The sequence below is a fragment of the Eurytemora carolleeae genome, unplaced genomic scaffold (genome assembly GCF_000591075.1).
Source record: "Eurytemora carolleeae unplaced genomic scaffold, Eaff_2.0 scaffold396, whole genome shotgun sequence".
NCBI lineage: Eukaryota > Metazoa > Arthropoda > Copepoda > Calanoida > Temoridae > Eurytemora > Eurytemora carolleeae.
In genome coordinates this window covers 1-18,750 of record NW_019396558.1, presented here as the reverse complement: position 1 = coordinate 18,750, position 18,750 = coordinate 1, and the positions used below count along the sequence as shown (strand labels likewise).

Here is an 18,750-nt window from a genome sequence, read left to right as displayed (position 1 = left end):
ACTTCTGAAATTTTTAAAAGATTCAAATTATGTTACAAATTTATTGAAGCCAATATTTCTGCTTAGGATCAAGTTTATTTTGTCGAGCAATGGCTGGGTTAAATTGTGAGTTGTAGGATTGTTTCAAGGTTGGGGGGTTATCAGCTGAAGGTTTTTCTTCTTTAGGTTCTCCATGTAATAATCTATTTGCTTTCTCACGTTCCTTTCTTTCTCTTTCTAATCTTTCTTTTCTTAACCTTTCCAGATTTAGTTTCTTCTTCTTTCTATCTTCTTCTTCTGATTCAGAAGAAGTTGAATATTTTCTTTTCTTCTTTTTTCGTCGACCTCTTTCCTTATCACTATCGGAGTTCTTATGTTTTTTACTTTTACTTTTACTTTTACTCTTCTTTTCTTTCTTTTTCTTTTTTTTAGCTTCTGGCGAGCTGCTTCGTTTTCGTTTTAACGATTTTTTCTCCTCAACCACATGTTTTTTTAATGATAAACTCTCGTGTTCACAGCCAAGGTACTTTTTCACGTCCTTCAAGGGATCGAGAAAGTTCTTCTGTTTGATTCCAATGTCAGATTTAGGAGCTGGGTCCTCAGTCTCTTCTCTTACAGGCAGTTTTCTCCACCAAACCTTTTCTCCTGAAATAAAATTATACTCATAAATCTATTAATTCAAATTTTTTTTTTTTATGATTACGTTGAACTAACTACTTCTCTACCGGTTAACTTCTCTGGATCCTGTATAAACTACTCTACCGGTTAGCTCCTCTGTATCCTGTATAAACTACTCTACCGGTTAGACCCTCTGTATCCTGCATATACTACTACTCTACCTGTCAATTCCTATTTATCCTGTATATACTTCTCTACCTTTTAACTCCTCGGTATCCTGTATATACTACTACTCTACCTTTCAACTCCTATGTATCCTGAATAAACGTCTCTACCTATTAACTCCTCTGTATCCTGTATATACTTCTCTACCTGTTAACTCCTCGGTATCCTGTATATACTACTACTCTACCTGTCAACTCCTATGTATCCTGAATAAACGTCTCTACCTGTTAACTCCTCTGTATCCTGTATATACTACTACTCTACCTGCTAACTCCTCTGTATCCTGTATATACTACTCTACCTGTTAACTTCTCTGTATCCTGTATATACTGCTCTACCTGTTAACTTCTCTGTATCCTGTATATACTATTCTACCTGTTAACTCCTCTGTATCCTGTATATACTACTCTACCTGTCAACTTCTCTGTATCCTGTATATACTATTCTACCTGCTAACTCCTCTGTATCCTGTATATACTACTCTACCTGTCAACTCCTCTGTATCCTGTATATACTATTCTACCTGTTAACTCCTCTGTATCCTGTATATACTACTCTACCTGTTAACTTCTCTGTATCCTGTATATACTACTCTACCTGTTAACTCCTCTGTATCCTGTATGTACTACTCTACCTGTTAACTCCTCTGTATCCTGGATGTACTACTCTACCTGTTAACTCCTCTGTATCCTGTCCTAGATAAGTAAGATAACCAATCTTCTTCTCGTATTCTTCTTGTTCCTTCTTCTTCTCAGACTCGTGCTCTTCGTTCCCCTAGACAGCAAAATATTTTAGGATTTATTCATATATAATAAACAAAATATAACAAAACAAACCACAATATAAAATACAATAAAACTAAACAAAAACAAACTAACAGTCAACTGTTATTTTGCAGGAGTGAGGGCTGAACATGAAGTAAAATAACAAAACCAAGCACCATAAACAAGAAAAAAAGGATGATTACAAGGAATGAATTATCAAAAATACAGATCTAAACAACAGATTTTTTTATTTAAACCTACCTTTGCTAGTTTCTCTCCCTCCTCTAGGTTTAGGAAAAAGTTTACATGTCCTCCAACTCCAGTTAAACTCTCAATAGCTCCACCTCCTTCAAAACCTTCGAAAAAGTTAACGTCATATTTCATATGTCTTTGCATCAGCTTAAACAATTTAATATTTACAAATTATTAACCTTACAGTTTTTATCAGGATTTCCAATCGGAATTCCGCTGCGCGTAATTGCTTGCAATATTTGCTTCCGCTTGTGCCATTGTATAGCGCGCTATAATTACGAACAGTAAAGCAATTAAATATTCGCAGAATTGCGCGCAACGGAATTGCTTCGCAAGTGCTTTACAATCTGAAAATCAATAATTATAAATCGTGACTTGCAAAAGAATAAAGCCTTTGCCTCTATCCTAGCAATCTAATGCTGTGAACTTTTGATTTTCAAACTTAGATTATTTGATCTTACAGAATTTATTCTTTGAAATATCTAAGGTCTACGACATTTGGTTTCAAATATATGGGAAGTAAAAAAAACGTTTCTGACAAAGACTCAATTCTTTTATGCAGAAAATATAAAAAGGACAGAATTTATCTATTTAAAAAAACGAGGGTCACTAGTTCAAATATTTACTTTGTAAGAAAACTAAACAGTAAACATAAGATTGCTTCTTCCAATTCCAAAATTTTACAGGTTCCACTGTAGCAGAACTAGTGCCCTCTGGACATACTACTACTATCATTAACATTTTTAAGCAAAACCTTAATTCCGTCTGGTTAACTAATGACATACCAACTTGTTTTACAGGTTCCTGTTTGTCTCCTTGACTTTCTATCCGTCCTTCTCCAGGTTCTGGTCTAGACTTATCCTCTAATTCTGCAGGATCCAATCCCAACCTTCCGCGGGCTTTGTTTCTATAACAGAGATGATTATTTTTAATAATCTAAATTTAAAAAAACAATTTCAATATAAAAATACTTCGTAAACTTTGTTTTGATATGTTGAGAACTGCATTTTAAGTATTGCTAGAATTATTGTTAATATAAGAATAGAAGAGAGAAGTAGTTTGAATATTTGTAGAAAGTTGAACCACTTGCTTGATCTATTCATAAATTTCCCAACTTTCTGATATTTTTATTACAGTCAAATTTTATTAAAAATCTAGTATAAAACACTAAGCAGATAGGAGAGATTGATTTGTACAAAAACAATGTTTTTTCTGTTCAATTACCTTAGAAGACTTGTCCTAGCTTCCTGTTCCGCCAATCTTTGCCTCCTTTCCCTTTCCCTTTCTTCTTCGGCTGCCTAGAGTATAAAGTGTCTTTTTTCATTTTTTTTAGAGATAGAAAAAAAATTAAAAATTCACCAAAAAAGATGAAAAATCGTCCGGTACTTAATCAGGAATACATTTGCGAAACTATTTAAAAATAATAATCCTACATCTCTCTGAACCAAGGAACTGTATGCATAGTTTAAAAAAAGTACTGGACGATTTTCTTTCTAAAAAAAATGAAGAAAAAAAACTTCTTAAATTCTGTATAAAATCAATTTTTAAAGTAATTGCACCATCATTTAATAATTAAAGGGTAATTATTTTTTTTATGTTTACTTTCTAATTAAATACATATGAAAAACATTCGTTCTTCTATTTTTATACCGCTTATATTTTCCTACCTTAGCCTCATCTCTTCTCACTCGTTCTATATTATCTTTTGTACGGACATGCCATTTCTTTTTTGGTAAAATATTCATTGTTCTGTAAATAAAATATATAGATCATTTATTACTACAAATTCATACACTTTTAAATAAAACTATAAATGTTTTAACAATTTATGTTTTATAGGATATCATAGCTGACTGTAAATATATTCAAATTTTCTGCTTAGATTTATTTTAATGTTCACAGATAACTGATATGTTTAGTAAGAAACAGGTTTAAGATCTTATTTCTGTAACTATGTGAGGTAGATTAACCGCTGGTAGTGGGGATACACCTCCTAAACATTTAATCAATCGAACACTGTCAAAATATTTTATTCCTTGTTAATTACTAAAAATAGATTTTTTAATTTATTTCTTCCTAGGATTTTAATCATTATTTGCTGTTGTATAATTTTTTGGTGCAAAATGGAGTAGACAATTTCGATTTATGGGGGAGGGGGACGTCCTCCCTGGAAAATTGGGGAAAATGGGGGGACGCCCCCCAACTGGAAAAATTAGAAGCGCAAACAGAGAGAGCACGCATCTTCTAGCCCTTTAATTTAAATTCTTAAGAATTATATATTCAAAAAACATTTTCCACTTTTTACCCCCCAAGCTACTCATGGTCTTGACACCAAATGACCAAATTCACTGTAAAAAAATCCATATGGGGAATACAAATACAATTAATACAATTATTACCCCCCACCCCTCCGGAAAATATCATAAGCCGCCCTGTAATTCGCCCTCTGAGCAGTACCTGGCTAGGAACATGAAGACTGAACCCTAGAGCAGTACCTGGCTAGGAACATGAAGACTGAACCCTAGAGCAGTACCTGACTAGGAACATGAAGACTGAACCCTAGAGCAGTACCTGGCTAGGAACATGAAGACTGAACCCTAGAGCTACGAGGAGCAGTACCTGGCTAGGAAAATGAAGACTGAACCCCAGAGCAGTACCTGGCTAGGAACATGAAAACTGAACCCTAGAGAAGTACCTGGCTAGGAACATGAAGACTGAACCCTAGAGCTACGAGGAGCAGTACCTGGCTAGGAAAATGAAGACTGAACCCTAGAGCAGTACCTGGCTAGGAACATGAAGACTGAACCCTAGAGCAGTACCTGGCTAGGAACCTGAAGACTGAACCCTAGAACAGTACCTGACTAGGAACATGAAGACTGAACCCTACAGCAGTACCTGGCTAGGAACATGAAGACTGAACCCTAGAGCTACGAGGATAGCAAACTCAGAAGCTAGAAGATCCCGTCTATTCAACCGGAATATTGTCTCAGTTTTCTAAAATTAAAATATTTATTATACTATTTTCACATTTATCATGATGTTTATTTACTTTTTGGTTAATTGATGTTTTACATTTTTTTCATTTTAATCCACTGACATTTTCTTATTTAGACTTTTAAATAATTTAATTATTTGATTTCTGATAATAATATTATTTCATTTTTTAATATGATAAACTTTTATCTGCGTTAAAAAAAAATTTGTTTTTGCAAATATAATTTTTGTTTGTTTTTACCTCAATTAATAGTTTAAGATGTTCTCCTTTGAAATCATTAAGTTTAGCTGCTAGGATTATACACGCGCCTGCGCAGAACTTCCGGTTTGATTTGTTGATTATATTCCGCAGAACCAGTTTCTCAAAGTAAACATACGCCTACAAGATTAAAACATGAAAAACAAAAATGGTTAAAAAATATTACCAATAATCGACAAAAATTATAATGATTAACAACCTTGCAGATAAACAAAAACAAAAAATAAAAAGAATCCTAAAAAGACAGAATATGTACTTTCAAGTAAGTGTTACCCTTCATTTATAGAATTGCATGTCTGATTGACTTGAGTCTTGCAGATATATAAAAAGCCAGAGACAATGATCAAAATAAACAGAATTTAACACTTAAAAATCAGAAAAATTACAATATCCTAATCATTGTTACTTAGATAGAGGTTCAAAAAGAACAGTTGTGAATCGGATATGTCACTCTATAAATACAAAATTTGGACGATCACTTTAAATTACGTTGTTATACCACTTAATAAGAGCATATTTAGTGAATGGACCAAGATAGAAGAGAGAAAAATTAGAATAATGAAAAATATGTAATTAAACCAGGGGTTTAAAATAAAATATTTAAGTAGTCAGCGTTTATATCAATACAACGAAGACGACTTTTTTCTTTAAGTTTTGATATCTTACAACATTTTCTTCAAATTAATAGTTTATTAGTAAACAAAGAAAAGCTGATAATTGACACCTTCTCTTTGTTTCCATGTTTGTGTGTATTCATGCTGTTTTAAAGCTTAGTAGAAATCAAATTGAAAATTAAAATTTAAAGTAGTCTTTATTGTATTGATATATTCGACGAACAAGAAATGGAAATACTAGGGAATAAAATGGGGACCAAACCTGTGCTATTGTTACAGTATCCACATCGCACTCAATTCCAATCCGTCTAATCTCAGTTTTCAAGCTCCTTAGTTTGGTCAGGGTTAGGTTTACTGAGGGAAACTTTTCTTTAAACTTCTCGTTCAGCTCTTTCTTCATATCTGCTGGTTTTACGTACTCTATCACACTCGTCTAAAAAGTACAATATAAGAATACCCTTATGTACGCAGATAAATGTTAAATACAATACTAGAAGACAAAATAAATCTTCCATATTTCATCACAATAGTTCATCTCCTTAAAAGGTAATTTTCTTGTTATATAAAATCAGGACATTTCATATCTTTCACAAAATGCAATTTTTATTATTAACATGATTACAAATGTTGAATATGTCAATTAATAAGAATATTAGATAATTATATATATGTATATATTTATATGTGTTAGAAAGCTGAATTCTCGGAACAGGTGAACCATATTGAACAGGTGTTTTGTTAGAATACATTCTTCAGTAAATATATCCATGAGTAAAGGAATAGAAGTATAAATAAAGGTAGAATCATTTGCTTAGTTTTTAATAATAGATAGATTAGTTCTATCCAGTTCAACGACTGGATGATACTGGGCAGTAAAGGAGAGATAAGGGCTATTAATTAAATACCATCTCAGAGATGCGTTCGATGAGACTTTAGAAACGTTTGTACAATTTTTATTCATTCTTTTTTATTAAGTTAAAGAATAAAATACTTTGTGGAAAACCCTGTATTACTATATATATTTATAAATATAAGGAATACAGTCAGAGAAAGACTAAAAGGTTTGGATACAAGCAGCAACAGTTGAAATATCCATCTTATAAAATATATTCTATAATGAATGGATATAATAGATACACTGGATATACTAGATTACAAGATGAGGATCTGGATACCAGATCTATCTCTAATTACATATCCTAGGTTTAAGTATGGCTGAATATACTAGATTACAAGATGAGGATCTGGATACAAGATCTATCTCTTATTATATATCCTAGGTTAAAGTATGACTGGATATACTAGATTACAAGATGAGGATCTGGATACAAGATCTACAGTTAACGCATCAATCTCTAACGATAGGTAAATTAATTATAAGAATGTACTTGGTACCATTGCTTAAAGAGTCTGTTGACCAAGGTTATAATGCAAGGAAATTTAATTGCAGTGGCGTATACTCTGCGTACATATTGAAAACAGTTCTCTCTGGGCGGAATTTGTAAACAAGAATAGATGCATCAGTGTTCCTCTAGTATCCGAGGAGGTTAAAAGCATTTAATTTTGAAAATTTTGATAATTCACATAATAGTTTCCTATGACCAGAAAACTTCATTGATTTTTTATGTAAAAGATGGATCCCATGTCAGGCTGAGACATCCGTCTTGTGTTTACATTACCGCCCAGAGACAGTACACTGCAGTACAATGATTCGTACACCTCTGCATTATTACCTTGCTGTCGACCAGGTTTCAAGTGACCCTTAATTAAAAAAGCATTACATGTCAGATTCACAAAGGTTCCATTGATCGAAAATAAGTAATTATTTAGTTTCTGTTTTGAAAATATAAAAGTTCTTTTAATTTCCTTCATCTTAAAGTTCCTTTTACAAAAAACCGCTTTTGAAAAAACATATCATATAACATTTTTAGCAAAAAAAAGATAGCTTAACATATATGAAACTCTAGACAACTCAAAATTTCATCAGCATTCCCTTTTATCAGCAATTATAATATAAAGGGTGAACCTAAAAAAAACCACACATAATACAAATTCTTCTCTAATTGTTTAATGCATTATGATTCAAACAGTTTTATTGGATATATTTTAGTGGTTACATATATATTTGAGTATTTGGAAACTTTTAGTAGTCTTCCTTCTGGATTTGACGGCCTTTGTCTATAACAGCTTGTAGTCTGTGGGGCAGAGATGCCATCAAATGTCTACATAGAGCCTTATCCTCGTCAATCTCTCTCCATGTCGCAATGATGGCTTTCTTCAGCTGTTGGTCATTAGAGCATTCTTTTTCAGCAACCTTTCCCTTAAGAATACTCCAAACATTTTCTATTGGTCATAAGTAGTGATTTTGGCACTGAAATCAGTATTGATGATCTTTCCCCACTTTCTGTCATTCCTCACTCTTCTCCCATAAATACTAAGGAACATCCTTGCACACTCTACACACATGCTCATCTGACATTTTCTGTACCTTATAATCCAACTCTATTAGAAACAGACCGGGTGCTCCTGCGTTCCTTATTGTTCATCAGTCTCTTCACTTTGGCAATCTTTCTTCCTGGAACAGAGGGTCGTCCGTTCCTCTTTAGGTGATCAGCACAGTACCCATGCATTGCAAACTTCTTCTTCTGGTCGACAACAAAGCTTCTTAGGCTTTCTTTTTTTATTGCATTGAGAGTGTCAGGACCTGGGACTGCACCAATATACAGCCACTTTATTATTTTACCATCACTGGCATGTGGCTTTATCTGGAGATAGGTCTCTATCTGTGATTTCAAGATGGATTTAAGCTTTTTATCCATTTTTTCTTGGTAGATCCACTATCAACTGGTCCCAAAATAATAGTTTTGCGGATTTTCATCAATTAATTTATGGATTTTCTTAGAAATAATCCAAAAAATTCGTTGTGTTTTTTTAGGTTTACCCTTTAGATCTTCTTATCCTTAAACTTATTAAATCATTATAATCTTTCATTTAATGAACTGCAATATGTTTCTTCTGTTAAGGGAATTAAAACTGTCCTAAAGTTTTCACAAGAACTGCAGGTTTTCAAATCGTTTACAAGAAATGTTTAAAGACATTTCATGAGGAAGAAATATTCTGTTTTAATGCATGTTATAAGAAAACGTGAAAATTGGGAATTGTTTCTTTAATTTTTATATATTTGTCCAGGATCATAGAGCAGAAGCAAGGACGACCTTCTCACACCATGATATTAGTTCTCCACCTCATGTTCAAGATGATGTCATTGGCCCTGTACATGTTCGGTTGGCTCCTCACCTCCTCCTTCATCGCCTGCTTTATCATGATCACCCTCCTCCTCTCCGCAGATTTCTGGATCGTCAAGAATATCTCCGGCAGGCTTCTGGCTGGACTCAGGGAAAATTGGAATTCATTTTTCTTTTTTTCAATTTTGAAAAGATTTTCTCAATCACAATTTTATAAATTGTGAATTTCAATAACATTTATTTTTACTAAAATACACGTGTTATGTTGTACAATGTATTTTGGTACAAAATATGTTTTATCTAAAAAAAACTAAACATAAGTATTCTAATTTTCAAGATGGTGGAGTGTAGTAGAAGATGATGGAAAGGTAGGAAAGATAGGAGAAAATTATATTTTTAAATTTTCCTAATAAGACAAAGTCCTGAAATAACAAACTTCTGATAAGACAAAGTCCTGAAATAACAAACTTCTGATAAGACAAAGTCCTGAAATAACAAACTACTGATAAGACAAACTCCTGATAAGGCAGTCCTGAAATAACAAACTCCTGATAAGACAAACTCCTGAAATAAAAAACTCCTGAAATAACAAACTTCTGATAAGACAAACTTCTGAAATAACAAACTCATGATAAGACAAACTTCTGAAATAACAAACTCCTGATAAGACAAACTTCTGATCAGACAAACTTCTGATAAGACAAACTTCTGATAAGACAAACTTCTGATAAGACAAACTCCTGAAATAACAAACTCCTGATAAGACAAACTTCTGATAAGACAAACTTCTGATAAGACAAAATCCTGAAATAACAAACTCCTGATAAGACAAACTCCTGAAATAACAAACTCCTGAAAAAACAAACTTCTGATAAGACAAACTTCTGATAAGACAAACTAAATAACAAACTCCTGAAAAAACAAACTTCTGATAAGACAAACTTCTGATAAGACAAACTTCTGATAAGACAAACTCCTGAAATAACAAACTCCTGATAAGACAAACTCCTGAAATAACAAACTTCTGATAAGACAAACTTCTGAGAAGACAAACTCCTGAAATAGCAAACTCCTGATACGACAAAGTCCTGAAATAACAAACTCCTGATAAGACAAACTCCTGAAATAACAAACTCCTGATAAGACAAACTCCTGAAATAACAAACTTCTGATAAGACAAACTCCTGATAAGACAAACTCCTGAAATAACAAACTTCTGATAAGACAAATTCCTGAAATAACAAACTAAAGACAAATTCCAGAAATGACAAACTCCCGATAAGACAAACTCCCGATAAGACAAACTCCTGATAAGACAAACTCCTGAAATAACAAACTAAAGACAAATTCCTGAAATGACAAACTCCCGATAAGACAAACTCCTGAAATAACAAACTTCTGATAAGACAAACTCCTGAAACGACAAACTCCCGACAAGACAAACTCCTGATAAGACAAAGACCTGAAATAACAAACTCCTAATCCTAAAACGAACTCGCCAAACACTCCTAAAAGGTACATATTTAAATATTGTTATTATTGTTGCTGTTGTAGTTGAGCTGGAGATATGAATGCTGGACAAGTGAGGAGAGAGAGTTGGCTAAATCTAAGGATTCCAATATATTCTGGGGAGGATTAATAGTTGCTCAGGGAGCATGGTTCATATTTGCAACTATATCTCTCTTCAGGTTATAAAGTTCATACTAACTACTATTTGATGAAAGACTGTTTTTTTATTTTAAAATAATTATAAAGTTGCGTCAAATTGTCCAATTTAATTGTATTATCATTGAGAATAGGTTTGCAACTATATCTCTCTTCAGGTAATCTGGTTCATACTAACTACTATTTGATGAAAGGCTGTTTTTTCATTTTAAAATAATTATAAAGTTGGGTCAAATTGTCCAATTTAATTGTATTATCGATTCATTGAGAATAGGTTTGTGTCTCCACAAATGATTGACTGATAGAAAACTTTTCCGAATATTTTTTAAACATTTGTAATTGTAAAAAATTGAGAATTTCCCCCTCTAAAGTCAAATGGGTTTATTTCCTTTTTAGGCAAATATATTTTCCAACACTCTATTTAAGAACCATCAAAGCAACCATAGTCTAAAACTAAAGAACGAAAAGTTTTGACTTAAATTTTAAGTTCATGGTTAAATGCCACTTCTGACTTAATTTAAACCTGAACTTTAACCGTGAGGTTAAATATTTAAGCCTGTGGTTAAATATTTAACTCGCCGAAATCGACGATTTAATTTAAATACAGGGTTAAAATCTTGAAATACCGCAATCCCTATTTGCATATCATCATTCAGCGGTAAGCGGCATTCAACTAATTACAATATATTTAAAAGTAAAAACCTTGATTTAATAAATTTCACGTTTTAGATTAATTAATGTTTGCACGTATAATTTAAAATTTTAAAATCAGCTGATTACCAATAGTTACGTAATAATTCTTTTCTCTGATTGGTTCAGATTTTCCCGGGAAATTCAAATTTAAAATTGAGAAAGTTTAATATTTAAGTAGCTACTCATTATTTTACAGAACTTTTAACCTCGAACTTAATTCGCGCATTCTTTAGTTTTAGACTCAGGAGGAAAACAAATTTTGTTAAAATATTCTTATTTTAAATGAAAAATTAGATATTTTGAAGAGTCTCATAATGCATAATTTTAGTTTACATTTGAGATGGTTTCTTCTCTGCAGTGTAGCTTTGTCATTGAATGGAGCAAACCTGTTTGGTTCTCTGCGCTGTCGGTTAGGCCAGGTCAATATCAGGCAAAAGGTCACAGAGTACATTACAGTTAATGTACTTAAAAGATCTCAATCCAACACCCAACAAAATATCTGATTTATTTGATTTGAAACTAATTTATAAATATTGTATTTATGTGATTGTTCCAATAAATTAATAAAATGTAAGTTAAATGTAGACTTTGTAAAAAATATGCGTGAATGAATCTATATAATAAAGCTCTTCGCTCAGATATGCATATTTATAATATTAAATGTTGACTAAAGCTGGTTTATTGGCTGGTAGGTACCACAGAGGTCACATGGGCTAAAATGCCGGGCACTTAAGATATAATTATGATTTAATACCACGCGCGGGTAAACGGCGTAAGTAACTTTTATAACAATAAAAACTCCAGTTAAAACTTCTTCAGTAAATATGAAATTTAACAATAACAGATTAAAAGAGGTATTTCATAGGAGTTTAATTAAAAATTAATGACTTCACGGTGCGCCTGAACAAAATCACGACTTTTGAAATGCTTCAGAAAAAAAGGTTGCTGGGATTTGAAAATTTAAGTTAAATCCTTGAGACAAATTACAATCTTAACCTAGTCTTTTTGAAATAGTATAATTGACTCACCATATAGGAGGAGAAAGGGAGGAATGTTCTATGCTGCCCTGCCCCCAACCATCCATCTAGAGTGTGCGGAGAGTAAGGAGTTCCATTTGGAACACCCCACCCACCCTCCTCTAGCAGGGCGGGGGAAGTACGCCCACTTTTAGGAGAAATCCTTAAAACCAAAGTTTTAATAAAATCAATTTGATCGAAAATGAAAATATAATTTCATATTTTATGCATGTTTTTGAAACATTAAAAATGTTTAAAATTGGCAGAAATCTTGTAAGGTGTAAATGTGGTAACTAAGTACCAGAGTAATATTCTAACCTGTGGTTAACTTAGAACCCTGAGTAAGAGTCTAACTTGTGGTTTACTAAGTACCCAGAGTAAGATTCTAACCTGTGGTTTACTCAGTATCCTCTTACCTTTAGTTTACTAAGGACCCTGAGTAAGGTTCTAACCTGTTGTTTAATAAGCACCATGAGTAAGATTCTATCCTTTGGTATACTAAGGACCCTGAGTAAAATTCTATCCTGTGGTTTACTAAGGACCCTGAGTAAAATTCTAACCTATGGTTTACTAAGGACCCTGAGTAAAATTCTATCCTGTGGTTTACTAAGGACCCTTAGTAAAATTCTATCCTGTGGTTTACTAAGGACCCTGAGTAAAATTCTAACCTATGGTTTACTAAGGACCCTGAGTAAAATTCTATCCTGTGGTTTACTAAGGACCCTTAGTAAAATTCTATCCTGTGGTTTACTAAGTACCCCGAGTAAGATTCAAACCTATGGTTTACTATGGACCCTGAGTAAGATTCAAACCTATGGTTTACTATGGACACTGAGTAAGAATCTAACCTGCCAGATTTAACTGTTTGCCTGGGAGAACTCCGTCCTGTCTCTAGCAATATTGTATCCATGGGTGGTTGGACTTCAAGGCTAAAGAAAGACAAGATATTTTTTATCCCTACAAACATCGCGGCATTGGATAAGCTCACATGATTTAAAATACAAACAGAAATAAACATTTAAATAAATTCCAAATTTAGAAAGTTTAGGAAGTGTAGAAAGCTTAGAAAGTTTAGAAAGTGTAGAAAGTGTAGAAAGGATATAAAGGGTGGAAATATTAGAAAGTTTAGAACGTTTAGAACGTTTAGAAAGGGTAGAAAATTTAGAAAGTTTAGAAAGTCAAGGAGATAAAGAATACATTACAAACCTGTAGGCTGGTTCTAGAAGACAACCATAGGAGATTTCCTATACAACAAAATAAATTAATTTTTTTTTTTAAATACAGATTTACGACCAGTCAGTGATAAAGAAGGTTTAAGGTCAATAATGAGGTTTGAATTGTAGTCCATAAGTTAAAAGAACATTTTTAATTCAAAATACTTAGAAAATTCTTATTAGTTTCGGCCAGTAGCATCTTAATTTTTTATTTAATGTCACATCAATAAAAGAGCTTTAGGTTATCATTTAATAAAAACCAGAACATTAAAGTTTCTGAAGTAACTGAGCTATTATCAGATGGCAATTAGCAATGAGCATGCATTTTATTACAATTATAGGGTAAACTTGAAATTTATCTTTAGGAAATTGCTAAAAAGAAGTTATGTTATTTGAATTTGAATTGTAAAATGAGAACAGGACTGATCTTTTCAGCAGACTAGTTATTTAACATGGGATGTGCAGGGGTACGTACTATATATATTTTCAAGAAATGATTCTTGATGTTTTGGTAACAATAAAGAAAATTCAACATCAAAGGCAAGTTTTTCCCAATTCAGCGTTCATATCCCAAATCTTGGAGAAAAAAAAAAGTATTTTCATGAAAATATAAACCCTTGGGATCTGTGTGAAGTGAAAAATACTTGAACGAATTGGATAAATAAATACATATAAAAAATCAATTAGAAGGCGTAATCTCAAGTAACCCTCCGGTCTCCATGTCCAATTAACAACGGTATTTTTTAAACCTTCATCTCTACCCAAGAGAGAAAGAAAATAGTCAGAATTCAACACTTGCTTTACAACCACGATCTTCCTCATTGTTGCTTCAATGAAGGTTTGTAAGGTACTGCTGTAAATTAGACGTACCACGCTCGAAGTAACGACGTCAGTGCTGTTTGATCTAATTTACTTCTCTATTTACGAAACGAAATGATACTTATACTTAGTTGTCATTTTTAACATTGTATATGATCATAAGATTTACAATAAATAAAGAAAAATTTAAGAAAACTATATTTCATGCACACAAAATTACAAACGTATCTTGGGTCCTGTACAAAGGGTATTCCAGCGATCTATAAAGTTATTTTGATAATGAAATAAAGATTCTTAATATTTCTATGCTATAAAATGTGAAAGCATAACAAATGATTGAAAACCTAACTAAAGGGTACATATATAGAAAATTTTACGACATATATATTTTCAATTTTAATACCTTTCTCTGTTCCTAAATGAAAGGTTTCAGAAGGTATGAATTTTATGACAGTGTTACCTACTAGACAACGAACAAACACCTAAGCTGAGTCCTTATCCGCTAGGGAGAGATGTGATCTACAATTTTAGGTTTAACAAAATCAATTTAGGTTCTTTGGTTGAGGGTAGGTTTCAAAATTGAGGATGATATTTATATATGCTCATAACAAACAACATCCAACAGACACTTACTGTCTTGTCCGGGAATGGAAAGGGAAAGGACGCGTCCTCCAAGATGTCAAAACTTCCGTTCAGCTTGGCGGAGAACTTTCTAGAGAGTTGGCGAGTCAACTGACTAACTTGCGCACGTCCTGATTTCTGGAGTATCTTAGGTGATCCAAACATGCCAACTGACTTGATCGAGGCAGGGGCTGTTTGGGCGGAGTTTTCTTCTTTTCCTTTCACGGGGGACTTGGTTAGCTTGAAGGCAGGAGGCAATGTTAAAGGTCCTGGGTTTGACCGGCTTGACCGGATAAGTTTCGGCCTCTTCTTCCCTTCGTACCTTCCCAGAGTTGAACTGGAGAGTGGGTTTGATCGCTCTACTTGTTCTTTGTTCTCCAGTTCCTTAACCCCAGGTTCTGCAGAAGGTAGCTGTAGAGTAGCTTGAGGATAGGTTTTAGGTTCGAGTTGTCCTGCTCCTCCTTCTAACACTGAACCGACCCCTTCCTGCTTTCAGGACAAGCATTTAACATTAAACTTTAGTTTAAATTTGTGATTTTTGTGAACATTGTACAAGGTTAATACAGAAGTGAACATGGATTTTTTTATTTCTACATGTTTCGGAGTCACTGCAATCATTAATGAAAGCTATAAAAAATTGCAAACATTGTCAAAAGGCAGAAATAAGAAATAAGCGAGCAATGTGAATCTATTTTGATAAATAAACAAATACATCTATTTTAATAAATAATAAAATACAGATTAGCAATTCATGAAATCCAAGAAACTTGTTTCAAAAAGCATTAATAGCTACAACTTTTACCTGTCCCATTTCAGATCTTTCTAGTCCTAACATCTCAAACGGGTCGAAACTATCATTAATTGCTGGTAAAGGACGACCTCCGGATGAATGCCGCAATCTTCTCCCAAGTTCATGCTTGTGCTCCGTCCTAAACACGTGGAGCATGGATGAACGTTACATTGTGGGGTCTTTCTGTCACACTAAGTAAGAACACTTAACAACAACTTCAGAAAATATATCATAACAGGATTTTTTTTAAAACTCAATTTTTGGGTTAGAAAAAAAGGCATTTGGGTCCACCCTTTAAGAGTTAATGCGATTAATATGGCAGGGTACAGGCAATTGAACATACAAAAATTCTTATCCATCGTTGTCTAAGACTTTATTGTCCTAATGTTTCTGGTAAAAAATAACTATCAATATGAAAATAATTATTACCTAACATTTATCTAATTTTGTGTGAAATTTTGTACCTTAAGATTATACATTCATAAAATTTCTTAAAACCCATTTAATCAGAAATATTATAAAAGTGATTTTTTTCACGTGTTATAATATTTTTTTTAACATCAAAAAAGGCAATAATGTTTTTATTATTACTGCCAGTTGATACTTGATCTTCTTTTTGTGAAGGCAACCGACTTGTGTATTGTGTAATCAAGAACATTTTTTGGCGACTTGCGTTTGAGCTTACCTTTGCATGGGTTTGCTCTGAGATTGGCGTCTAAATAATTAACAAAAAATGTAAGATTTAGAATTCTAAAAGTTGTTATAAGTTGTTATGAAAAAGTTAATCTACATTTTATCACATCACATATTGTATTTTAAAACAAAATTAAAATTGTTAAACTGAGTTTAACCTTTAATTTAATAAAGGTAAAATTTTAGTGGCTTTGTCTGTATTCATGGATAGTTGAAAAATAAAGGTCAAATACGCCTATAAAGGCAATATAAAGCTTAACTATTAATAGGATTATAAATCGTTTAATTAGATTTTTAAATGTTTTTTGATAAAATTTCCAATTTATCAAAACTGTATTCTGTTCAAGTTTGCATTTACTACACTTTGCAATATTTTTATCCTAATAGAAAATATAATTAAAAAAAATAAAAATTTAGTAAAATAATATTGATTAAAAACGATAGTTTTGATGCATTTTTTTCATATGATTTCTCATAGGGTCAGCATTTGGTATAGTAGAAGAAAAGCAAATTTTTAGTGTAAACAATAAAAGAGTTGAATCTTTACCACAAACTCGGATTTTCTAATCTCTATATCTGTGCAACCCAATGTCGTATACCTTAGATATTTACAATATAAATTCTGGTTCGATCAAATAATCGTAGTTTAAAATATTAAAGGTTGACACCATCAGGCTGCAAGGATATTGAGATTATAAAATTTAAGTTTGTGACAAACTTCTCAGAGCTGAAAACTTTAGAATGGGATATCCTTAATCCCGATCGGTTATTTAATCTGGAGATTAAAACCAATAGGAGAACAAGCATTATTTAATCTGGAGATTAAAAAAAGGAGATCAAGCATTGATCTCGATATCCACCATTCTAAAGTTTTCAGCTCAGAAGTTTGTGGTACCTTTAAAAAGTCCCAAACCCTCGAAACCGAACCAAACCAGAACCTTTTACTATTAACAACAAATGTAATTTTTTGTAGCTTTTATAATTTCTGTGTAAAACTTCCATATAAGGTTATAACAATAAAATTACGTGCAATGAATTTGTTCTAATGTACAATGCACATAATGTACGTTGTACCAAAGTGTTTTAACATCTAACATAAAAACATAGAACATACCTATTTAGAATAACTATGCTACTCAAACTGGAAAAAAGTAATGTTAATGGTACAGGTTAATTTGATTGATGAAATGCTATCAAAATGCAAGATTAATAAAACATTAACAGAAAAAGATTAAGAGAGAAATATGACTGACAGAAAAGTTTGAACGCAAGTATTTTTGTTTACATTAAAGTTATAAAATATAAAATATTGTACACAATACAAATAAACATGCTGAAAAGAAATTAATGAATTTCACAATTCACATCGGTTATGCATATTATAATCTTATAAGTTTTCTTACAAAAACTATCCTTAAGGTGAGAAAAAATAGAACACAACAATTTAGCTTTGCTTTTACAAGTTCTGATTCAAATATGAACGGTAGATAAAGTTCTAGTTCCTAGGATTTTACTTTTTTTATGTGTTCTGCCCTAAAAAAATACATGCAACCCATAAATGTACCAAACTGCAGAAAACAGAGGTGGCATTTAATGAAAAAGGATAAGAAGTTGAGATCGTATACACATATCCATAACTAGTTCAACCTTTCTTCATTAATTAATTCAGTCCTCTGTACATATTAAAATGAACAGTGTTGTACTGACATATTTAGATGAACGAAGTTGTACTGTACATATTGAGATGAGCAGAATTGTACTGTAAGTAATTATATGAACAGAGTTGTACTGTACATCTTGAGATACACTGCGTTGTACTGTACATGTTAAGATAAACAGCGTTGTACTGTACATTACCTAGTTGTTCTGTGTGGTTTCTGATATGGAATAGTACTAAAGACAGCGAAAGGAACATATCGAGGAGTAACCAGGACTAATCTTTCTTCACCCAGGGTTCGTTTATCATCTGCATTCAAGAACTTTACCTCCTAGAAGTAAATACAATTTAGAACAGTCTGTAAAAATAATAAACCCCATGTTAAGGTGAAGTGAACAGAAACATGTGATAGAAAAACCAGACACTGATGAGCTCTTGGAACTTTGAAGAAACTTTTTGTGATTCACCACTCACAACTTTTAAAACTAGAAGTAAAAAACTTATTTTATTCTTAAATATTTGAAGTATTAATGTTTCAGAGTGATTATGCAAGGATAATCGGCATAAGTTTTGGATATTCTTCTAACCTTAAAGGTCAAAAATAACTTTTAAAAACATTGATAAAATAGAGT

At 32.4% G+C, this 18,750-nt stretch overlaps 3 protein-coding genes across 4 annotated transcripts; 1 reads left to right on the top strand and 2 right to left on the bottom strand.

Annotated features, from left to right (window-relative positions):
* Window positions 1-2: 2 nt before the first annotated feature.
* On the bottom strand, window positions 3-3,615 carry LOC111705481 (leukocyte receptor cluster member 1). The gene is made up of 6 exons (XM_023478046.1): window positions 3,506-3,615; window positions 3,063-3,136; window positions 2,624-2,745; window positions 1,848-1,942; window positions 1,494-1,596; window positions 3-624 (listed from the first exon to the last, which is right to left on the bottom strand). The coding sequence occupies exons 1-6, from the start codon at window positions 3,581-3,583 to the stop codon at window positions 41-43; spliced, it is 1,056 nt and encodes a 351-aa protein (XP_023333814.1). The 5' UTR covers window positions 3,584-3,615; the 3' UTR covers window positions 3-40.
* Window positions 3,616-3,659: 44 nt separating this feature from the next.
* Window positions 3,660-18,449, bottom strand: LOC111705475 (uncharacterized; the record flags this gene model as incomplete). Its single annotated transcript, XM_023478034.1, is given in 10 exon segments — window positions 3,660-3,831; window positions 4,734-4,832; window positions 5,074-5,211; window positions 5,968-6,138; window positions 12,337-12,487; window positions 13,173-13,253; window positions 13,531-13,568; window positions 14,991-15,464; window positions 15,781-15,907; window positions 18,319-18,449. Coding segments are annotated over 10 exon segments (1,452 nt in total), but the record flags the coding sequence as incomplete, so codon positions are not given.
* Window positions 6,372-11,883, top strand: LOC111705476 (Golgi apparatus membrane protein TVP23 homolog B). 2 transcript variants are annotated; one of them, XM_023478037.1, is made up of 6 exons: window positions 6,372-6,502; window positions 6,986-7,070; window positions 8,895-9,101; window positions 9,288-9,318; window positions 10,505-10,638; window positions 11,637-11,883. In XM_023478037.1, the coding sequence occupies exons 2-6, from the start codon at window positions 6,994-6,996 to the stop codon at window positions 11,809-11,811; spliced, it is 624 nt and encodes a 207-aa protein (XP_023333805.1). In that variant the 5' UTR covers window positions 6,372-6,502; window positions 6,986-6,993; the 3' UTR covers window positions 11,812-11,883. The 2 variants fall into 2 exon arrangements, with proteins under 2 accessions (XP_023333805.1, XP_023333806.1); XM_023478038.1 differs by lacking the exon at window positions 6,372-6,502 and having other exon boundaries at window positions 6,533-7,070.
* Window positions 18,450-18,750: the final 301 nt, after the last annotated feature.